Source organism: Bombyx mandarina, chromosome 02, assembly GCF_030267445.1.
Source record: "Bombyx mandarina strain Sakado chromosome 02, ASM3026744v2".
Taxonomy (NCBI): domain Eukaryota; kingdom Metazoa; phylum Arthropoda; class Insecta; order Lepidoptera; family Bombycidae; genus Bombyx; species Bombyx mandarina.
Window position 1 is genome coordinate 5404408 of NC_143209.1, and position 22031 is coordinate 5426438.

The following is a 22031-nucleotide window of genomic DNA, read 5'->3' on the forward strand; positions in this document are numbered from 1 at the left end:
ATAACAATTGCAAAACGACAATATTATCTGACAAGACCTACGAATAAATACTGACAAGACATAGTCACTAGATATCTTTATAATTTCAGGTTAAAATAGAAATTATGAAAATGTGTCCTTTTTTTTTTATAACAGGCACACGAGCAAGACGGGTCACCTGATGGTAAGTGATTCACCGCCGCCCACGGTCACCAGCGTTTACGCCAGTGCGTTGCCTACCCTTCAGGTAAGAATATGCTCTTTTCCTTTGATGAAAGTAAAGTATTTCAGCTACTTTAGGCAATTTTTTATCAAACAAAAAGTATGAAAATTTGAGAAAAATTCAGTCTCCCACAGTTTCCCTAAAATAACCCTCGGATAATAGGATTTGTAATAACCATCAAAAAAATTATCAGAAGATGCTAATTACCTCAGTGATTGGATCAAACTCAAATCCTTCAGCACAGAAGACTTGTATCGCGACGCCATTGATACACATAAAGTACGAATTACAGAGATACGGATGCGGAAGGTTCCCAGAGAATCCAGGAGGACAAATAGAGGGCGTAGTCGTCTCCGCTTCTGTAGTAGAAGTAATCTCTGGGGTTGAGGGGACGAGAGTTGTTGGTGTGGAAGGTAATTCCGTCGTACTGGTACCCTCTGCAGTACCGGTTGTTGTACTCTCTGTTGGCAACTCAGTAGTAAAAGTACTTTCGGTGGTTGCTGTTGGTGTATCCTCCGTAGTGATGGTAGTTGGAATAGAAGAGGTACCTTCTGAGGTTACTGTAGTAGGCAAGTCAGTAGTAGATGTAATTACAGTTGACGCTGTAGAAGACTCTTCAGTTGTAATTGAAGTAGGTACATCTGTGATAACTTCAGTAGTACTCGAACTTTCTGTAGTTATTGTTGTAGGCCAATCAGTCGTAGAATATGTGGATTCGTCCGTTACTGTAACAGGGGTACTAGTAGTAGGTAATTCTGTAGTAGTATACTCTGATGTCGTTACTGTAGACGTCCCTTCTTCTGTAGTAGATAAGGTACTTGGTAATTCATTAGTCACTGTACTGATCCCGTCTGTAGTAAGATATGTTGATTCTTCTGTGACTGTAAAAGGCGTTCCAGTTGTAGAAAAGTCTACAGTTGTATATTCAGGAGTAGAAGCTGTCGGAGGTCTTGTGCCCAACGTGCAGCCTCCCTCGGCGATGATGACGCAAGTCTGGAAACAATTATCGCTGTTAAACTTCTCCTCTGAGTCATTACCAAGACTTAAGCAGAAAGTAATAGAATGTGTCTGAATGTGGCTGTCTATGTTTCCTGGTTACATTTTACTTAGCTGCATATGAAGGCTGATTATTTTTAAAAATAAAAATATTGTTGATGGTCTGCAGTTAGTCTATTAGCGTGCTAACCATAAAAAAATACTTTAGGAGAATCAATCCCAAAGTCAAATAGTTGAACATCGCTTGGGCACTCAAAATTTGAAGGTTGTTATTAAGTTTCTTATTATTTTTTCCTGTTCTTATGACTTTCCTATCTGGCTTTAATAGCATCATAAATTCCAATTCGATGCTCTTGTTCATTCTACTTATAGACACTGCACCTCGGATAATGGCGAGATTGCAAAAGTCTAGTTACTAAAACATTATTAACTTCATTCTGACCAATAGCGGAATTACAATATATTTTATGATAAATTTACCTCAGTAGCTGGGTCGAATTCAAATCCAACAGCGCAGAACATTTGTATCGCCAAGCCATCGAGACACATGAAAAATGAATTACAGAGATACGGATGCGGAATGTTCCCGAAGAATCCAGGAGGACAAATCGAGGGCGTGGTCGTCTCCGCCTCTGTAGTGGACGTCACTTCTGGGGTAGATGTGACGAGCGTTGTTGTTGTGGTATCTTCTGTAACTACCGTGGTAAGATCTTCAGTGGTAGCTGTCGTTGGTAGATCAGTAACAAGAGTGGTAGTTGTACCGTCTGTAGTGACTGTTGTAGGTAGCTCTGTTGTAGTTGTACCCTCTGTAGTTATTGTAGTCGGTACTTCTGTAGTTGTGGTACCTTCTGTAGTTACTGTAGTAGGTAGCTCTGTGGTAGTGGTACCTTCTGTAGTGACTGTTGTAGGTAGTTCTGTAGTTGTGGTACCTTCTGTGGTTACTATAGTAGGTAGCTCTGTGGTAGTGGTACCTTCTGTAGTGACTGTTGTAGGTAGTTCTGTAGTTATGATACCTTCTGTAGTGACTGTTGTCGGTAACTCTGTTGTAGTTGTACCCTCTGTAGTTATCGTAGTCGGTAGTTCTGTGGTAGTGGTGCCTTCTGTAGTGACTGTTGTAGGTAGCTCTGTTGTAGTTGTACCCTCTGTAGTTATTGTAGTGGGTAGCTCTGTGGTAGTGGTACCTTCTGTAGTGACTGTTGTAGGTAGCTCTGTTGTAGTTGTACCTTCTGTAGTTATTGTAGTCGGTACTTCTGTGGTACTGGTACCTTCTGTAGTGACTGTTGTAGGTAGCTCTGTTGTAGTTGTACCCTCTGTAGTTATTGTAGTCGGTAATTCTGTTGTAGTTGTACCCTCTGTAGTTATTGTAGTCGGTACTTCTGTTGTAGTTGTACCCTCTGTAGTTATTGTAGTGGGTAGCTCTGTGGTAGTGGTACCTTCTGTAGTGACTCTTGTAGGTGGCTCTGTTGTAGTTGTACCTTCTGTAGTGATTGTTGTAGGTAACTCGGTTGTAGTTGTACCCTCTGTAGTTATCGTAGTCGGTAGTTCTGTAGTTGTGGTACCTTCTGTAATGACTGTTGTAGGTAGCTCTGTTGTAGTTGTACCTTCTGTAGTGATTGTAGTAGGTAGCTCTGTGGTAGTTGTACCTTCTGTAGTGACTGTTGTAGGTAGCTCTGTTGTAGTTGTACCCTCTGTAGTTATTGTAGTCGGTAGTTCTGTGGTAGTGGTACCTTCTGTAGTGACTGTTGTAGGTAGCTCTGTTGTAGTTGTACCCTCTGTAGTTATTGTAGTCGGTACTTCTGTTGTAGTTGTACCCTCTGTAGTTATTGTAGTCGGTAGTTCTGTCTTAGTGGTACCTTCTGTAGTGACTGTTGTAGGTAACTCTGTTGTAGTAATACCCTCCGTGGTGACCGAAGTGGGCAGTTCTGTGGTGGTATCCTCTGTAGTTATTGTAGTCGGTAATTCTGTGGTAGTGGTACCTTCTGTAGTTATTGTAGTGGGTAGCTCTGTGGTAGTGGTACCTTCTGTAGTGACTGTTGTAGGTAGCTCTGTTGTAGTAATACCCTCTGTAGTTATTGTAGTCGGTAGTTCAGTGGTAGTGGTACCTTCTGTAGTGATTGTAGTAGGTAGCTCTGTGGTAGTGGTACCTTCTGTAGTGACTGTTGTAGGTAGCTCTGTTGTAGTTGTACCTTCTGTAGTGATTGTTGTAGGTAGCTCTGTTGTAGTTGTACCCTCTGTAGTTATTGTAGTCGGTACTTCTGTTGTAGTTGTACCCTCTGTAGTTATTGTAGTCGGTACTTCTGTTGTAGTTGTACCCTCTGTAGTTATTGTAGTGAGTAGCTCTGTGGTAGTGGTCCCTCCTGTAGTGACTGTTGTAGGTAGCTCTGTTGTAGTTGTACCCTCTGAGGTTATTGTAGTAGGTAGCTCTGTGGTAGTTGTACCTTCTGTAGTGACTGTTGTAGGTAGCTCTGTTGTAGTTGTACCCTCTGTAGTTATTGTAGTCGGTAGTTCTGTGGTAGTGGTACCTTCTGTAGTGACTGTTGTAGGTAACTCTGTTGTAGTAATACCCTCCGTGGTGACCGAAGTGGGCAGTTCTGTGGTGGTATCCTCTGTAGTTATTGTAGTCGGTAATTCTGTGGTAGTGGTACCTTCTGTAGTTATTGTAGTGGGTAGCTCTGTGGTAGTGGTACCTTCTGTAGTGACTGTTGTAGGTAGCTCTGTTGTAGTAATACCCTCTGTAGTTATTGTAGTCGGTAGTTCAGTGGTAGTGGTACCTTCTGTAGTTATTGTAGTGGGTAGCTCTGTGGTAGTGGTACTTTCTGTAGTGACTGTTGTAGGTAACTCGGTTGTAGTTGTACCCTCTGTAGTTATCGTAGTCGGTAGTTCTGTAGTTGTGGTACCTTCTGTAGTGACTGTTGTAGGTAGCTCTGTTGTAGTTGTACCCTCTGTAGCTATTGTAGTCGGTACTTCTGTTGTAGTTGTACCCTCTGTAGTTATTGTAGTCGGTACTTCTGTTGTAGTTGTACCCTCTGTAGTTGTTGTAGTGGGTAGCTCTGTGGTAGTGGTCCCTTCTGTAGTGACTGTTGTAGGTAGCTCTGTGGTGGTGGTACCTTCTGTAGTGACTGTTGTAGGTAGCTCTGTTGTAGTTGTACCTTCTGTAGTTATTGTAGTCGGTACTTCTGTGGTAGTGGTACCTTCTGTAGTGACTGTTGTAGGTAGCTCTGTTGTAGTTGTACCCTCTGTAGTTATTGTAGTCGGTACTTCTGTTGTAGTTGTACCCTCTGTAGTTATTGTAGTCGGTACTTCTGTTGTAGTTGTACCCTCTGTAGTTATTGTAGTGAGTAGCTCTGTGGTAGTGGTCCCTCCTGTAGTGACTGTTGTAGGTAGCTCTGTTGTAGTTGTACCCTCTGAGGTTATTGTAGTAGGTAGCTCTGTGGTAGTTGTACCTTCTGTAGTGACTGTTGTAGGTAGCTCTGTTGTAGTTGTACCCTCTGTAGTTATTGTAGTCGGTAGTTCTGTGGTAGTGGTACCTTCTGTAGTGACTGTTGTAGGTAGCTCTGTTGTAGTTGTACCCTCTGTAGTTATTGTAGTCGGTACTTCTGTTGTAGTTGTACCCTCTGTAGTTATTGTAGTCGGTAGTTCTGTGGTAGTGGTACCTTCTGTAGTGACTGTTGTAGGTAACTCTGTTGTAGTAATACCCTCCGTGGTGACCGAAGTGGGCAGTTCTGTGGTGGTATACTCTGTAGTTATTGTAGTCGGTAATTCTGTGGTAGTGGTACCTTCTGTAGTTATTGTAGTGGGTAGCTCTGTGGTAGTTGTACCCTCTGTAGTTATTGTAGTCGGTAGTTCAGTGGTAGTGGTACCTTCTGTAGTGACTGTTGTAGGTAGCTCTTTTGTAGTTGTACCCTCTGTAGTTATTGTAGTGGGTAGCTCTGTGGTAGTGGTACTTTCTGTAGTGACTGTTGTAGGTAACTCGGTTGTAGTTGTACCCTCTGTAGTTATCGTAGTCGGTAGTTCTGTAGTTGTGGTACCTTCTGTAGTGACTGTTGTAGGTAGCTCTGTGGTGGTGGTACCTTCTGTAGTGATTGTTGTAGGTAGCTCTGTTGTAGTTGTACCCTCTGTAGTTATTGTAGTTGGTAGTTCAGTGGTAGTGGTACCTTCTGTAGTGACTGTTGTAGGTAGCTCTGTTGTAGTTGTACCCTCTGTAGTTATTGTAGTCGGTAGTTCTGTGGTAGTGGTACCTTCTGTAGTGATTGTTGTAGGTAGCTCTGTTGTAGTTGTACCCTCTGTAGTTATTGTAGTCGGTAGTTCTGTGGTAGTGGTACCTTCTGTAGTGACTGTTGTAGGTAGCTCTGTTGTAGTTGTACCCTCTGTAGTTATTGTAGTCGGTAGTTCTGTGGTAGTAGTACCTTCTGTAATGACTGTTGTAGGTAGCTCTGTTGTAGTTGTACCTTCTGTAGTGACTGTTGTAGGTAGCTCTGTTGTAGTTGTACCCTCTGTAGTTATCGTAGTCGGTAGTTCTGTAGTTGTGGTACCTTCTGTAGTGACTGTTGTAGGTAGCTCTGTGGTGGTGGTACCTTCTGTAGTGACTGTTGTAGGTAGCTCTTTTGTAGTTGTACCCTCTGTAGTTATTGTAGTCGGTAGTTCTGTGGTAGTGGTACCTTCTGTAGTGATTGTTGTAGGTAGCTCTGTTGTAGTTGTACCCTCTGTAGTTATTGTAGTTGGTAGTTCAGTGGTAGTGGTACCTTCTGTAGTGACTGTTGTAGGTAGCTCTGTTGTAGTTGTACCCTCTGTAGTTATTGTAGTCGGTAGTTCTGTGGTAGTGGTACCTTCTGTAGTGATTGTTGTAGGTAGCTCTGTTGTAGTTGTACCCTCTGTAGTTATTGTAGTCGGTAGTTCTGTGGTAGTGGTACCTTCTGTAGTGACTGTTGTAGGTAGCTCTGTTGTAGTTGTACCCTCTGTAGTTATTGTAGTCGGTAGTTCTGTGGTAGTAGTACCTTCTGTAATGACTGTTGTAGGTAGCTCTGTTGTAGTTGTACCTTCTGTAGTGACTGTTGTAGGTAGCTCTGTTGTAGTTGTACCCTCTGTAGTTATCGTAGTCGGTAGTTCTGTAGTTGTGGTACCTTCTGTAGTGACTGTTGTAGGTAGCTCTGTGGTGGTGGTACCTTCTGTAGTGACTGTTGTAGGTAGCTCTTTTGTAGTTGTACCCTCTGTAGTTATTGTAGTCGGTAGTTCTGTGGTAGTGGTACCTTCTGTAGTGATTGTTGTAGGTAGCTCTGTTGTAGTTGTACCCTCTGTAGTTATTGTAGTCGGTAGTTCTGTGGTAGTGGTACCTTCTGTAGTGACTGTTGTAGGTAGCTCTGTTGTAGTTGTACCCTCTGTAGTTATTGTAGTCGGTAGTTCAGTGGTAGTGGTACCTTCTGTAGTGACTGTTGTAGGTAGCTCTTTTGTAGTTGTACCCTCTGTAGTTATTGTAGTCGGTAGTTCTGTGGTAGTGGTACCTTCTGTAGTGACTGTTGTAGGTAGCTCTGTTGTAGTTGTACCCTCTGTAGTTATTGTAGTCGGTAGTTCTGTGGTAGTGGTACCTTCTGTAGTGACTGTTGTAGGTAGCTCTGTTGTAGTTGTACCTTCTGTAGTGACTGTTGTAGGTAGCTCTGTTGTAGTTGTACCCTCTGTAGTTATCGTAGTCGGTAGTTCTGTAGTTGTGGTACCTTCTGTAGTGACTGTTGTAGGTAGCTCTGTGGTGGTGGTACCTTCTGTAGTGACTGTTGTAGGTAGCTCTTTTGTAGTTGTATCCTCTGTAGTTATTGTAGTCGGTAGTTCTGTGGTAGTGGTACCTTCTGTAGTGATTGTTGTAGGTAGCTCTGTTGTAGTTGTACCCTCTGTAGTTATTGTAGTCGGTAGTTCTGTGGTAGTGGTACCTTCTGTAGTGACTGTTGTAGGTAGCTCTGTTGTAGTTGTACCCTCTGTAGTTATTGTAGTCGGTAGTTCTGTGGTAGTAGTACCTTCTGTAGTGACTGTTGTAGGTAGCTCTGTTGTAGTTGTACCTTCTGTAGTGACTGTTGTAGGTAGCTCTGTTGTAGTTGTACCCTCTGTAGTTATCGTAGTCGGTAGTTCTGTAGTTGTGGTACCTTCTGTAGTGACTGTTGTAGGTAGCTCTGTTGTAGTTGTACCCTCTGTAGTTATTGTAGTCGGTAGTTCTGTGGTAGTGGTACGTTCTGTAGTGACTGTTGTAGGTAGCTCTGTTGTAGTTGTACCCTCTGTAGTTATTGTAGTCGGTAGTTCTGTGGAATAGGTACCTTCTGTAGTGACTGTTGTAGGTAGCTCTGTTGTAGTTATACCTTCTGTAGTTATTGTAGTCGGTAGTTCTGTAGTTGTGGTACCCTCTGTAGTTATTGTAGTCGGTAGTTCTGTGTTAGTGGTACCTTCTGTAGTTACTGTAGTGGGCAGTTTTGTAGTGGTACCTTCTGTAGTCACTGTAGTCGGTAGCTCCGTAGTAGTGGTCGGTACCACTGTGGGTAAATGAGTTGTAATACTGCTCTCTGTAGTGGTAGTGACATCACCGTCTTCTCCACCATCGTCAGCGGTGGTTGTTTCAACAATATCAGTTGTAAATATAGGTTGTAGTGTTGTGGTTTTAGGGTCATATGTTGTTAGCACGTCTTCTGTAGTTGTTGGTACGGTTGTTGGAGTCGACGAAGGCGGTCCCTCGGTGGTCGCGTCAGGGATCGTGCAGTTCACGTTGTAATACCAATCGCAAACCTGAAATTGTGAATGTTTTTTTATATATTTGCGAATGCTTGTTTTTTTTATGTATTTGTTTGTTTGTCGAACCCGTCGCTTGCGATGAAGGGCTCGACGAGTAAATTAACCCACAGACACAGCCCACTGAGTTTCTCGCCGGATCTTCTCAGTTGGTCGCGTTTCCGATCCGGTGGTAGATTCTGCAAAGCACGGCTCTTGCTAGGGTTCCTGTTAGCAACAACGTCAGGTTTGAGCTCCGTGAGCTCATCTACTCGCCCGGTGACGCTGACATGGTCTCTCAAGACCATCGGATAAGGTAGACAAAAAAAACTCTGGTGGAGCATCTTCAAGAGGTAGCGTGTAATGTATTTACCTGTAATTCAAAATTGAATGCCGTGTTAGGGCCGCATTGTCTCAAAACTTTCTCGCCGTGAGCGCAGTAGTAGAATTTGGTGCAGTCCGTCTCGTGGGGCAGGAGGAGGTGCACGTGGAAGTCGGCAGGGCAGCCGTTCGGCAGGAAGGCGCCTTCGGTAGTAGGCGGCCTTGTGGTTGTGGTACTGGGAGTCGTGACTGGGGCAGGACTGGGTGTGGTTGCGCTGGGTGACGTCACGACGGGCGTGGTCTCGGTGGGACTGGCGGTGGTCGGGCTGAGTGTTGTACTGGTTGTGCAGTTGACCATGAAAGGCCAATTGCAGACCTAAACAATGGGTTTTCAATGAGCTTCAACAAACCTTCTGTCACTAAACTATGGCAGGGGAATAGTGTTTCTAGTACACTCTTCGTAACAGACGAGCATACGGCCCACCTGATGGCAAGCGGTTACCATCGCCCATGGACGTCAGCAATACCAGGGGCAGAGCCAAGCCGCTGCCTACCACTTAATATCCACAAGCCTCGTTTGAAGAAGGACATGTCATAGTGCCCGGGAATTCCAAAGCCGAATGGTGCGTAGCAAAAATTATCTCTGGAAACGCACTGTGGATGAACGCAGTGGCTCCAAAAATATTATCATGCTTACGTTAACCGTACTGTGTGGGACACCGAGAAGTGGCGGTTTTATATCAGCAAATCCATTATTATAAACGGCATACAAGCGCAAAGACTGCGCATGAGCAGAGCCCCCAATTTACATGAATTAAAGAAGACTAGAGGTCCGACAGTAGTTGAAATTCGACTATAATTAATTGGAACTGTAAGCTTGTACACATACTATAATCACAAATTTCGCCAAGGCTACACTATAAAAAATATTAATAAAGACAAACAGTATTTAATCTATTCTCAATTTGACAACAGACGTCAAGAACAAAAGTTTGACAATAAATAGTATGCATGCGTGTGCGCGTCAAATACATGGTATGTAGTGTGTGTAATGTTTTCTTTATTGATTTAATGTATCCTTTATGCATTATTTTAAAAAAATATTAGCATTGTGCACTTCTTCTCTATATTCTCTATAAGTGTTGAAAATTTCATACTCGTCCGTCCGCGCGATTTTCGTAAAAAGAGATACAAAGTTTTTGCTTCACGTATTATATTAAAGAAGATATTGAGAATATTTCATTGAGCTTTGTCGAAGATATTAAACCCTGTTAAACCCTGATGAGGTAAAACTATTTCAGTTTCTTTGAGGCGTGGGACAAAGTGCGGCAAAGCTTTTGTACCTTAATACGGATAAAGGCATTCACGTCATAAGGTTAAGCCTTTGCAACCCTCAGTGTGCTTGTGCGAGTTTTTTAACGTTCTCGATAGCGTAAAAGTTAACTCAAATTTGTATGGCGTTGGAACGTTTGCCTACGTTTGCCGGTAGGGGCGCTGTTCGATTTGCATTCAAATTTGAGTTAACTTTTACGCTATCGAGAACGTTAAAAAACTCGCACAAGCTCACTGATATCGAGTGGGCCGAGAATGTTTTCTTACTGTTTGATTTCTAACGTATTAAATAGTATTCTTATGATTTTGTATTAAAATATATCGCATATAATACTGATGGTAGGATGTTGTGCAGTTCACAACGGATGGTCAGTTACAGATCTGATAGAAGACTTTATTTTGCTTATGCTTACAAGATGGGGGGCTATCATTCTCGTCTTTGTGTTACTAACCTGTAAAGCGAAATCGAAGTACAGTCCTCCACTGCAAGTCTTGAGCACCAGATTCCCGTGAGTGCACTGGTAGAACTTCGTGCAGTCATACTCGTGCGGGACCAACCAATGCACGTGGATGTCTTTAGGACAGCCGTTTGGTAGGAAGTCGGAACCAGGTGGTGACGTCGGGGCTGGTGACGTCAGGGGTGGTGACGTTGTGGGTGGCACGGTCTCAGGTGGAACTGTCGGTGGTTGGGTTGGTACTGGTGCAGGATGTGTGGTGACCTCGGGTGCCGGTGGCCTTGTTGTGCAATTCACTGCTGATGGCCAGTTACAGATCTGAAAAAAAAAGTATTCTTTTTGCATACACTGATTGAGCGGCAGGATCCTCGACTTCCCTACCAAGGCATCGCGTTCGCGTCGAGGATGAAGAGTAAGGACCAGGCCCTCGGTCCTGACAGCGTCTGCATCGGAGTCGGAGTGACCGTGTCGCGGTACCTCGACCTCGAATTGGCCGATCGTTGGAACTGCCGAGTTCCGATTTTAGATGCTTCCGATGCTCGACTTCAGCGAGTCCACAATCTTACAACAAGAGGCGATGGAACGAGAAAGAAACCGCGCATCCATTTCGCAACAATGCGTCGCTGGCAGGGCGGGGGCCGGAGATGGTATTTCGCCAGGATCCGGCCCTTGTAGGTGGCGTCGTCCCCTCCCCTCAGTGTAGATTACGGGACAACGTGAGGATATAGGTCGTGCAGCGCGCTGCCAACGCTCTAGCGTGCTGCATCATAGCATTTTTATGAAAATGCAGCTCTACGGAACTACTATGGAAGGGCGACCGGTTAGCGGTGTATCATATTCCGACCCAGCAGACTAGTTGTGGTCAGCAGAGTTTTCTGGGACACCAGTGGCACCGCCTGCGGTAGATTGATAGGATGCCGTACCGAGACGCCCGATGTAAGAGTCGTTGACTATACCCTTCACGACTCCATTAGCCAGGTGTTCTTGGAGAGAACTACGCGTCTGGTTGAAGCGCTGAGCACGGAGTCTCCCTACCTTACCGGTCTTTGCCTCGGGCGAGGATAGGGCATCGGGCGAGAGCGCAAGGGAGATGTTTAGGAAGGAGTAGGAGGCCTTCAATATATTTGGCCGTAGAAGGCTATATATTGTTGGGTATCTAAAAAAACTCGTCTTTGTGTTACTGACCTGTAAAGCGAAATCGAAGTACAGTCCTCCACTGCAAGTCTTGAGTACCAGGTTCCCGTGCGTGCACTGATAGAACTTCGTGCAGTCATACTCGTGTGGGACCAACCAATGCACGTGGATGTCTTTAGGACAGCCGTTTGGTAGGAAGTCGGAACCAGGTGGTGACGTGGGGGCTGGTGACGTCACGGGTGGTGATGTTGTGGGTGGCACGGTCTCAGGTGGAACTGTTGGAAGTTGCGTTGGTACCGGTGGAGGAAGTGTTGTGACCTCGGGCGCCGGTGGCCTTGTTGTGCAATTCACTGCAGATGGCCAGTTACAACCCTGGAGTCATTCAAGATTCATTCATTAACTATCGAAATTTAAAAAATACTTTAATGCTGTGAGCATCTTCTTATCGCATTTTCGGGCTCCTCAATTTAGTTTGGTACCCAGCGAAGGTTCGTCTAAGGAAGTCGCGTTCTCGCAATACGCATTTTCACAAGGGTTAAACGGATCACTTTTGTTAGGATGGAAGGATAACCAGTGTCCTTAAGGCATTTGCATCTGAATCGCAACCCGTTGAGAAGATCTGACGAGTAAATCAGCTAGCCAGTGCTGATGGGCTATCACGTCGAACTTTTCGGCAAGTGCAACGAGCACGGTTATCTGTGTGACGGATTGTCTTGTTCTTCGACTTTGTTTTGAGCTGACGGCTGTAACGTCTACCACTGCTGGTCCGGCGTCTCCCGGGGTGAACTAGCAAAATTAGCCAATATCCGGGTCCTTCCTGAATGCTTTCTTGGCTGGGATCGAACGTTCGAGTGGGAAAACGCTGGTGGGATTGTCTTACTTGATTGAACCTATTCCACATACCATCTCACAGGCCTAAAGCGTACAGTTTCCCACCAGGAAAAATATATGAGCCCTAATTCCAGTAAAACTACGCCTTATTTTTTACTATTTCAATATAATTTTACTAACCTGTAAAGTAAAATCGAAGTACAGTCCTCCACTGCAAGTCTTGAACACCAGGTTCCCGTGTGTGCACTGGTAGAACTTCGTGCAGTCATACTCGTGTGGGACCAACCAATGCACGTGGATGTCTTTAGGACAGCCGTTTGGAAGAAAGTCGGAATTGGGCGGTGACGTTGGTGGTACGGTTTCAGGTGGAACTGTCGGTGGTTCGGTTGGTACTGGTGGAGGATGTGTGGTGACCTCGGGTGCCGGTGGTCTAGTTATACAGTTTACTGCAGATGGCCAGTTACAACCCTGAAAGAAGACTCTGTTTTGTGTACACTGATAGAACGGATGTGGTGCTGGAGACGAATGCTCCGAATTCCGTGGACGGCCAAGAAGACAAATAAATCTATCCTGGATCAGCTTCGCATCCGAGTCAGGCTCTCGACAGTCTGTTACCAGAGGATCCTCAGCTACTTCGGTCATGTTGCCCGCCGACAGTCATATAACTTGGACAAAGTGATTGTGACGGGCAAAGTAGAAGGAAAGAGACCCCGCGGCCGATTACCTAGCCGTTGATGTGATCAAATAACCGCTCTAACTGGGTTGCCAGTCGCAACCGTCATTCGAGAAGCTGAGAACCGGACGAGATGGAAACAGCTCACGAGACTGGCCACGGTCAAGTTTGAGGGACACCACCTTCAGTAATGAAGAAAGCGACGAAGAAGAAGATAGAACGGAGCCGCAGGATTTTCATCTTTATGCTACTTACTTGTAAATCAAAATCGAAGTACAGTCCTCCACTGCAAGTCTTCGGCACCAGGTTCCCGTGAGTGCACTGATAGAACTTCGTGCAGTCATACTCGTGTGGGACCAACCAATGCACGTGGATGTCTTTAGGACAGCCATTTGGCCTGAATGAATCGTCTGTGGGTGGCGCGGTCACGCTAGGACCGCTCGAGCTAGGCGTTGTCTCGCTAGGACTTGGTGGCGTTTGGCATTGCACCGCCCACGCCCAGTTACATATCTGAAAGTTGATCTTAGTATTAGAATCTAACTCACCACAAATTAGAGTTGGTTTTAAGAAAAGGTCTGCAAGTTCTTCTAATGTTTTTTTTAGTTGCCGCCTTTTATTATGCGATTGACGAACCAACAAGCTTTAGAAGGTCAATACTGTTCCCCAGCTTGAGGTCGAAGTCTCAATTGTACCGGACGCGGCGTTACTCACCTTTGAAACTGATGGACACGAATGCTCCACGACTGTTAGTAGCTCTAACAGTATGATCAGGGATAAGGACCCTCATCGAACTCGTCGAAGAGTTAGACGTGAAGCCTAGCCTATAGCATCAGCCCGCTGAGTTTCTCCCCGGATATTCTCAGAGGGTTATGATTCCGATGCGATATTATATGAATTCGCGAAGCTTCTGCCCTTGAGTAACTATACTTGAGACCTTAGAGCTTATATCTCAAGGTGCGTGGCGCATTTACGTCGTAGATGTCTATGGGCTCCAGTAACCACTTAACACCAGGTGGGCTGTGAGCTCGCCCACCTATCTAAGCAATAAAAAAAACTAAATAGAAATAAAATAAACATGGCGCGTAACTTAAGAAATTAAGATGGCGCGTAACCGAAAAACGTTGCATACGTTTTTCCTCCCTACGTCGATAAAGAAGTTTCACTTCAAAAAAAAGCTGTTAGCTTTCCTTCGGAGGCGCTTGGGTGGCTGTTAACAATCCCTACCCCTACTGGCTGAGCCCATGCTCACCCACCTATCTTGGTAAAGCTGGAAAAGCCAGTCACCCTTTCTTCCTAAGACTGAGATATGCGGAATTGTATTATCCGTGCCAGTTCACAATACGCTCTATCATGAATGGTGATGAAGTGGGTGCTTTTGACAGCCCGCTCGTAACTTATTGACAGTGTTAATGACATGTTAAAGTATCTTACTGTTTCGACTCAAAACTGGCCAAGCTATTTATTGAAGACAGGACATCACCTTTATAATACGCTTTTATTAGCTTCAGACGTATGTATGTTAGTATGTAACGGAATCTTTGAACATCATTTTGACCCCCTTCAAAACGTCGGATTAACTCGAAATTTGGTATACTTATTAAGGACAGATGACAATACAATATAAAAAAAAATTGAAACAATTGAAATTCAACCAAAAAATTAAAAATAAATAACAGTTTAAAAAAACTAACAAAATACGCTTTTATAGAAAATTCAACTAAAAAATAGAAAACAAAATTTGAATTAAAAATAATGTTTAGTGTTCATTTTATATTTATTAAAGTCATTTTTTTGTTAACTAAACTAATGGTTTTTTTCTTTCCCTGTGTGAAAAACAATTACCAGACGAAAATGTAATCATTTAATAATGCAAATCCGGTATTTTTCATAAATTATTACAAAGTAATAAGTCTACATTGAGCTCACACTGTTTTTTCACGTTGTCTATACTATATAATATTATAAAGAGGAAAGATTTGTTTGTTTGTTTGTATTGAATAGGCTCCGAAACTACTGAACCGATTTAAAAAATTCTTTCACTGTTGGAAAGCTACGCTATCCTCGGGTGACATAGGCTATATTTATTATATTTTCAAAAAAATTGGGTTCCTTACCGAAACTCCAATAATGTAACCCAATGTGTAAAAAAATTATCTAAAATTCTTTACATCGCGTGCGCTACTTCCCAAGCGAAGCCGGGGCGGGCCGCTAGTATTCAATAATTAGCTGCGAAGTGATATCTTTTAAAATCATAGCGAAACAATTCCTATACTTGAGTCGTCTATTATCAAAGGTGGCAATCTGTGCATTTGAACAAAAAAATGTTATTGATATGTCAATACAGATTGATTTGAATATAATCGTCTCCTTCAAAGAATACGGTTCAAAACCTGCATTAAATAAAGGTTAATAGTTAACCTGTTATTTATCTAAGATGTCGTTCAGAGGAGTTTTGTGACTGCCAATGGAATACAAAGTCAATAATTCGTTTTTCTGATTTACCAATAATTGTCCAAAAGTCACATTGCCGGCTTTGATAATAGTCGACTCACTTTTCAGTTATTTTGGCTGTGATTTCAGGGGTAATTGCCTACGAAACGATTAGACTATCTAGATATCGTAAATACATTAGAATTTTATCAATATTAGCAGATTACGCGGCGCGCTATCGGCTTCATGTTGACCAAGAGAGTGTTTGCATTAAAAACTGATGGTAGGACCTCTTGTGAGTCCGCGCGGGTAGGTACCACCGCCCCGCCTATTTCTGCCGTGAAGCAGTAACGCGTTTCGGTTTGAAGGGTGGGGCAGCCGTTGTAACTATACTGAGATCTTAGAACTTATATCTCAAGGTGGGTGGCGCATTTACGTTGTAAATGTCTATGGGCTCCAGTAACCACTTAATACCAGGTGGGCTGTGAGCTCGTCCACCCATCTAAGAAATAAAAAAATAATAAAAAAACTATTAATATTAATTAACTTGGAACAAAACATGCAAAGTCATCCGGGAATGTGTGTGTTATCATCATCTGTGTTACGGGTACCGGAGATTGATAAAGATACTTCAATACCAGCGGTCGGGGAACTTTTTTAATTATTACCCCAAAATATTTTTGTGTAAGTTGATATTACACCATGGCGACGCGATGAACAAAAAAAAAAAAAATCGCTTCTTTTTAGTATCTTTCATATTATAGCCCCCATGATAATTTTGAAAAGAAAACAATAACTAAAAATTTAACGATTCTAAAGGAGTTTCACTTCAATAGGTATATTATACTTTTTACTCACAAAAGTTTCATTTTTAACCCCCAAAATTTCATTTTACCCCATTTGGGGTAATTTACCCCGGTTCCCTGACCGCTGCTCTATACGTTTAAATATCTATACTAAAATTATAAAGCTGAAGAGTTTGTTTGTTTGAACGCGCTAATCTCAGGAGGAACTAAGTACCGGTCCGATTTGAAGCATTCTTTCAGTGGTAGTCGTAACATCACGCTAAGACCAATGCAAGTGGAGCACCAATAAATAATGTTTCAAAATATTTTGACTTACTACGTAAATGGAGTGGGAGGTAAAATTTAGCGTTATGCCAAAGTAACTATTCCACGCGGACATATATAGATAACAAGCGGCCCGCTCCGCTAAAACAACGTCAAATATCGTTGAAATTTTTGTTAAAGACCCCTTTAACAAAAATTTCAACGATATTTGACGTTGTTTTATTTTTAAATAAAATAACACTTATTGCGGCATAATTATAATAGTTAAACACATGCTGTCGCGACACTTTTTGTAAATAATAATGTGTTCTACAAAGTCGTAGTACATTATTTTATTCTATCATGAATAGTTTTCGCAGGACACGCGATGTAAAGAATATTTTAGGTAATTTTTTTTACACCTTAGCTTACATTATTGGAGTTTAGTAAGGATCCCAAATTTTTTTCAAAAAAGATCATAGCGTATGTCACTTGGGAATAGTGTAGCTTCCAAACAGTGAAAGAATTTTTAAAATCGGTTCAGTAGTATCGGAGCCTATTCGATACAAACAAACAAACAAATTTTTCCTCTTCATAATATTATGTATAGATAAACACCCAGACAGAGATCAAACAAACCTGTTCATCAAAAGAATGCTTGCCGATTTGGGAATCGAACCCACGACCCTCGGCACAATAGTCAGGGCAGCTAACTTCTACACCACCGAATCAGGCATTTGATTTGTATTTAAAATACGACAAACTTATTATTGGTATTTATGAAACATGAAACATTACTGGTGGTAGGACCTCTTGTGAGTCCGCGCGGGTAGGTACCACCACCCTGCCTATTTCTGTCGTGAAGCAGTAATGCGTTTCGATTTGAAGGGGGGGGGGGGTTGTAACTATACTTGAGACCTTAGAGCTTATATCTCAAGTTGGGTGGCGCATTTACATTGTAGTTGTCTACGGGCTCTGGTAACCACTTAACACCAGGTGGGCTGTGAGCTCGTAATCTCTAAGCGTACCTAACGTACCTCTAAGCAATAAAAAAAAATGAAAACAACAGATATTTTGTTATTTTAAAATAATCAAATGATAATAGTTTTGGGCTTGGCAAAATGTAGAATGATTTATTGATAATTAAAACAATGACAGGTCTATTTCTTCTAATATCATTCGTTTGAGTAAAACATGACGACTCATGCCAGTCTTTTCATTTTTCCAAGTCAATAATCTATATACATATATAAAAATGAATTGCTGTTCGTTAGTCTCGCTAAAACTCGAGAACAGCTGGACCGATTTGGCTGATTTTGGTCTTGACTTATTTGTGGAAGTCCAGAGAAGGTTTAAAAGGTAGATGAATATGAAAATGCTCGGAATTAAATAAAAATAGCAATTTTGTTTTCCTTTTGATGTGCCCTCCGTCGGACGGATTCCTTTTGTTTTTTTTTAAGTTTATTTTACACAAAAGTTTAGGTCTTTTATTTATCGATTGAGGCACTACGAAGTCTGCCGGGTTAACTAGTCTATAATAAATAAAGATCATTTATAAATACTATAAATAATTAATGATAATACTTTTAATAATACAGACCAGTCAATAGTGGCAAACTACTTTATTCAGAGTATACTTTAGAAATTGTATTCGCGAAAAAAATGTTATATCATTAAATTATTAATAAAGATATTCTAAATACATAATAATTTATTATATTTATTTTCAATGTTTTGTTATAAATTAATGTTATCATATATGTATTGATGGTAATTATTAACTGTTTATGTTTAATACAATACTTTATTTGTTTTGAATGTATGTATGTATTTGTACAAAATTAAATAATACAATACAGTACAATAATAATTATTGTATGATTATCTATTTTTTTTTATATGATGAGCATTTCATTGATGTACAGGATAAATTTCAATTTGAGTGTATAACAAACTATCTTTTTTACCATGTATCATCTTATTTTCGCTCGATTGATTTAGATCTTACTGGTGGTAGGACCTCTTGTAAGTCCGCGCGCGTGGGTACCGCCACCCCACCTGTTTCTGCCATGAAGCAGTAATGCGTTTCGATTTGAAGGGTGGGGCAGCCGTTGTAACAATACTTGAGACCTTAGAACTTATATCTCAAGGTGGGTGGCGCATTTACGTCGTAAATGTCTATGGGCTCCAGTAACCACTTAACACCAGGTGGGCTGTGAGTTCGTCCACCCATCTAGCAATAAAAAAAGAAAACAATAAAAAAAGATCATGAATAGATCGAAATAAGCGATAAGATCGCTAAATGTGCTTTTTAATCGTCTTTCAAACAAGGAGGAAGTTCTTAATTCCAATGTTTTTTTTCTATATGCGTTTTTATGTATATATACTACAGAATTTGATTAGGAGATGTATGGAAATGGTAGTCCAAGGTAGAGGGGGAAGAGGTCGACCGAAGAAGACATGTGTGTGAATGACGATATGAGAGAGAGAGGAGTGTTGAACTGACGCCTGATAGAAGAGAATGGAAGAGAAAAATTAGCTCTGCCGATCCCACCTACCTAGTGGGATAAGGTGGAGAATTTTTTTATTTATTTGATGTTGCTGTCAATTTTGTTGCACAATAGAATGTGGCAAGTCGATTCGTGAGTCAGAGATATTTTTTTTTTAAATCTATACTAATATTATAAAGCTGAAGAGTTTGTTTGTTTGAACGCGCTAATCTCAGGAACTGCTGGTCCGATTTGACAAATTCTTTCAGTATTAGATAGCCCATTTATCGAGAAAGTTTATAGGCTATATAACATCACGCTAAGACGAATACAAGCGGACCACGAGTAAAGAATGTTTCAAAATCGGGGTTATTTTTACCTTTTGAGAGCTTTCGCTGCGTGCGCTGCAAAAACGGTTAAAGTTTAGCTAAAATAATGTATGACAGAATTGTTCCCCTTTAAAAGATCTAAAAAAAAGTCCGCGACAGCATGTGTTAAGGTTGGGTCACTATAACACTTTTTATGCTAACCAAATTTGTTCTAAAATAAAGCACAATTTGTGAACTATTCCACGCGGACGAAGTCGCGGGCAAAAGCTAGTACAAATATATTCTGAATTAATCCTATTGAATGTACTAGTCGACTTTTCAGTCAGAGATCGAATTCTAATACTTTCAAACTTTTAACGGTAGGCAGCGGCTTGGCTCTGCCCCTGGCATTGCTGAAGTCCATGGGCGACGGTAACCACTCACCATCAGGTGGGCCGTATGCTCGTCTGCCTACAAGGGCGATAAAAAAAATCGTTAATGAATCTATATATGTGATCTAATGAATGATAAATAATAAAAAGGAAAGATAATTGATAATATTTGTTTATATATGTTTTTATATCTACTAGAGGTCCCGCAGTAGTCGAAATTTGACTATAATTAATTGGAATTGTAAGTTTGTACACTATTATGATTGTATTTTATACTTCTATAATCACAAATTTCTTCAAGGCTACACTATAAGAAATATTAACAAAGACAAACAATATTTAATCTCAATTTGACAACAGACGTCAAGAACAAAAGTTTGACAATAAATAGTATGCATGCGTGTGTGCGTCAAATACATGGTATGTAGTGTGTGTAATGTTTTCTTTATTGATTTAATGTATCTTTTATGCATGATTTTTAAAAAAAAATTGCATTGTGCACCTCTTCTCTATATTCTCTATAAGTGTTGAAAATTTCATACTCCTCCGTCGGCGCAATTTTCGTAAAAAGGGATACAAAGTTTTTGCTTCACGTATTAATATATAGATTACCTGAGCTTTGAAATCGAAGAGCGTACCACCAGCGCACGCCTGCAGAACCCTCCTACCGTTGCTGCATGAGTAGAACTTGGAGCAGTCCGTTTCGTGGGGGAGCAGCAGGTGGATGTGGAAGTTTGAGGGACAGCCGTTCGGTAGATACTGGGCCGATGACGCAGCAATTAATGTCAGGAATATTATAGCTTTGTACATAATCTGGCTGTGGAGAAGAAACGCCGGTCATTAACTTACTTCGGTCCCAGAATTCAAATCAAATCAAATCATCTCAAAAAAAAAATATTCAACACTAGCTGACCCGGCAGATGTCGTAGTGCCTCAATCGATAATTAAAAAAAAAAAAGTTTTAGGGAACACATTAAAGGAAAAACAAAATTGTTATTATTATTTAATTCCGAACATTTTCATATTTATCTAACCTTTTAAACCTTCTCTGGACTTCCACAAATAATTCAAGACCAAAATTAGCCAAATCGGTCAAGCCGTTCTTGAGTTTTAGCGAGACATGATTAAAAACGAACAGCAATTTTTACTGGTGGTAGGACCTCTTGTGAGTCCGCGCGGTTGGGTACCACCGCCCTGCCTATTTCTGCCGTGAAGCAGTAATGCGTTTCGGTTTGAAGGGCGGGGCAGCCGTTGTGACTATACTGAGACCTTAGAACTTATATCTCAAGGTGGGTGGCGCATTTACGTTGTGGATGTCTATGGGCTCCAGTAACCACTTAACACCAGGTGGGCTGTGAGCTCGTCCACCCATCTAGCCAATAAAAAATAATAATAAAAAAATTATATATATAGATAAATGAAAGTATATACTTGTTGAACGTCAAAAAGAACTACCGCCAATTCACAAAACCTAGCCTCCGTTCTGAGAAGAACTGGCAAGAAACTCAGCGGGCATGTCTCTTTTTTTAAATATTAGATTATTTTTTTAATATTAATTTTTACAATGAATATTATAACGTAACTATTATTGCAATATTGAAATGCCCGGAGCGAGCAACTCATCCCCACTTTGTGCAATCTTCTAGATAATCATTGACTTTATAGTAAGCTTTATTGCACAGATGTTCTTTAATAGTTTTCTTAAACCTAGTTGCCGCTCCGTTTTTGACCCTCGCAAGACTTTGAGGTCTTGGGCCGAGCATTGACAGCATTGAGCTGGTGTATAAGCAGCCCTAAGATGGGTAACCGAACCAGTAACAAAGTTGCCGCTTTAAAATTCTCAACGGTTTGTTGTCATTGCGACCGGTTCGGCGATGACGGTGACCGGTGCTTGAGATACCTAAAAGCACCGTCAATGGATCGGGAGGATCCGTAATGTCGTGGTAATATCATAAGACAGATACAACGCAAGCAAAGATCAATAATGTTTAGTGATTTCAATTCTGTCGCTTCGTTAGTACCGTACTGTTATTGTTATCAGCCTTCGCGAATCCCGGACGCAATTGCAACTGTTTTTACTACCGCGACCAGGGAAACTTTTTTTATTGCTTAGATGGGTGAACGAGCTCACAGCTCATCTGGTGTTAAGTGGTTACTGGAGCCCATAGACATTTACAACGTAAACGCGCCACACACCTTGAGATATAAGTTCTAAGTATAGTTACAACGGCTGCCCCGCCCTTCAAACCGAAACACATTACTGCTTCACGGCAGAAATAGGCGGGGTGGTGGTGCGGACTCACAAGAGGTCCTACCACCAGTAATTACGCAAATTATAATTTTGTTGGTTTTGATTTTTATTACACGATGTTATTCTTTCATCATGAAAGTCAATCGTGAACATTTTTTAAGTACGTATTTCATTAGGAAAATTGGTACCCGCTTGCGGGATTCGAACACCGGTGCATCGCTAGATACGAATGCACCATTTGCCCCACTTTATCCTTTAGACCACGACGACTTAATTTAATAAATTTGTGGTGGTAGAGCATATTATGAACCCACACAGCTAGGTACCACCATCTACCTAAATCTCGCGAAACAGTAATGTCTCCGGAACCCATAAATAAAATTGCTGCTTAAAATACGATCGAGAAATCGACGCTATTAATGACGTC

The 22031-nt window shown here is 41.6% G+C and overlaps 1 protein-coding gene across 2 annotated transcripts in view; it reads right to left on the reverse strand.

The window, feature by feature from the left end:
- The window catches only part of LOC114245664 (uncharacterized), an 89572-nt gene that overhangs the window by 26358 nt on the left and 41183 nt on the right, over positions 1 to 22031 (reverse strand). For both annotated transcript variants that reach the window (XM_089733452.1, XM_089733451.1), the window contains exons 2-9: positions 19966 to 20170; positions 12941 to 13195; positions 12193 to 12480; positions 11233 to 11553; positions 10045 to 10365; positions 8313 to 8636; positions 1679 to 7957; positions 410 to 1195 (exon numbers count right to left, since the gene is read on the reverse strand). In XM_089733452.1, the coding sequence (XP_089589578.1) occupies positions 410 to 1195; positions 1679 to 7957; positions 8313 to 8636; positions 10045 to 10365; positions 11233 to 11553; positions 12193 to 12480; positions 12941 to 13195; positions 19966 to 20163 (8772 nt within the window). In that variant the 5' untranslated portion in view covers positions 20164 to 20170. The remainder of the gene's footprint in view (positions 1 to 409; positions 1196 to 1678; positions 7958 to 8312; positions 8637 to 10044; positions 10366 to 11232; positions 11554 to 12192; positions 12481 to 12940; positions 13196 to 19965; positions 20171 to 22031) is intronic.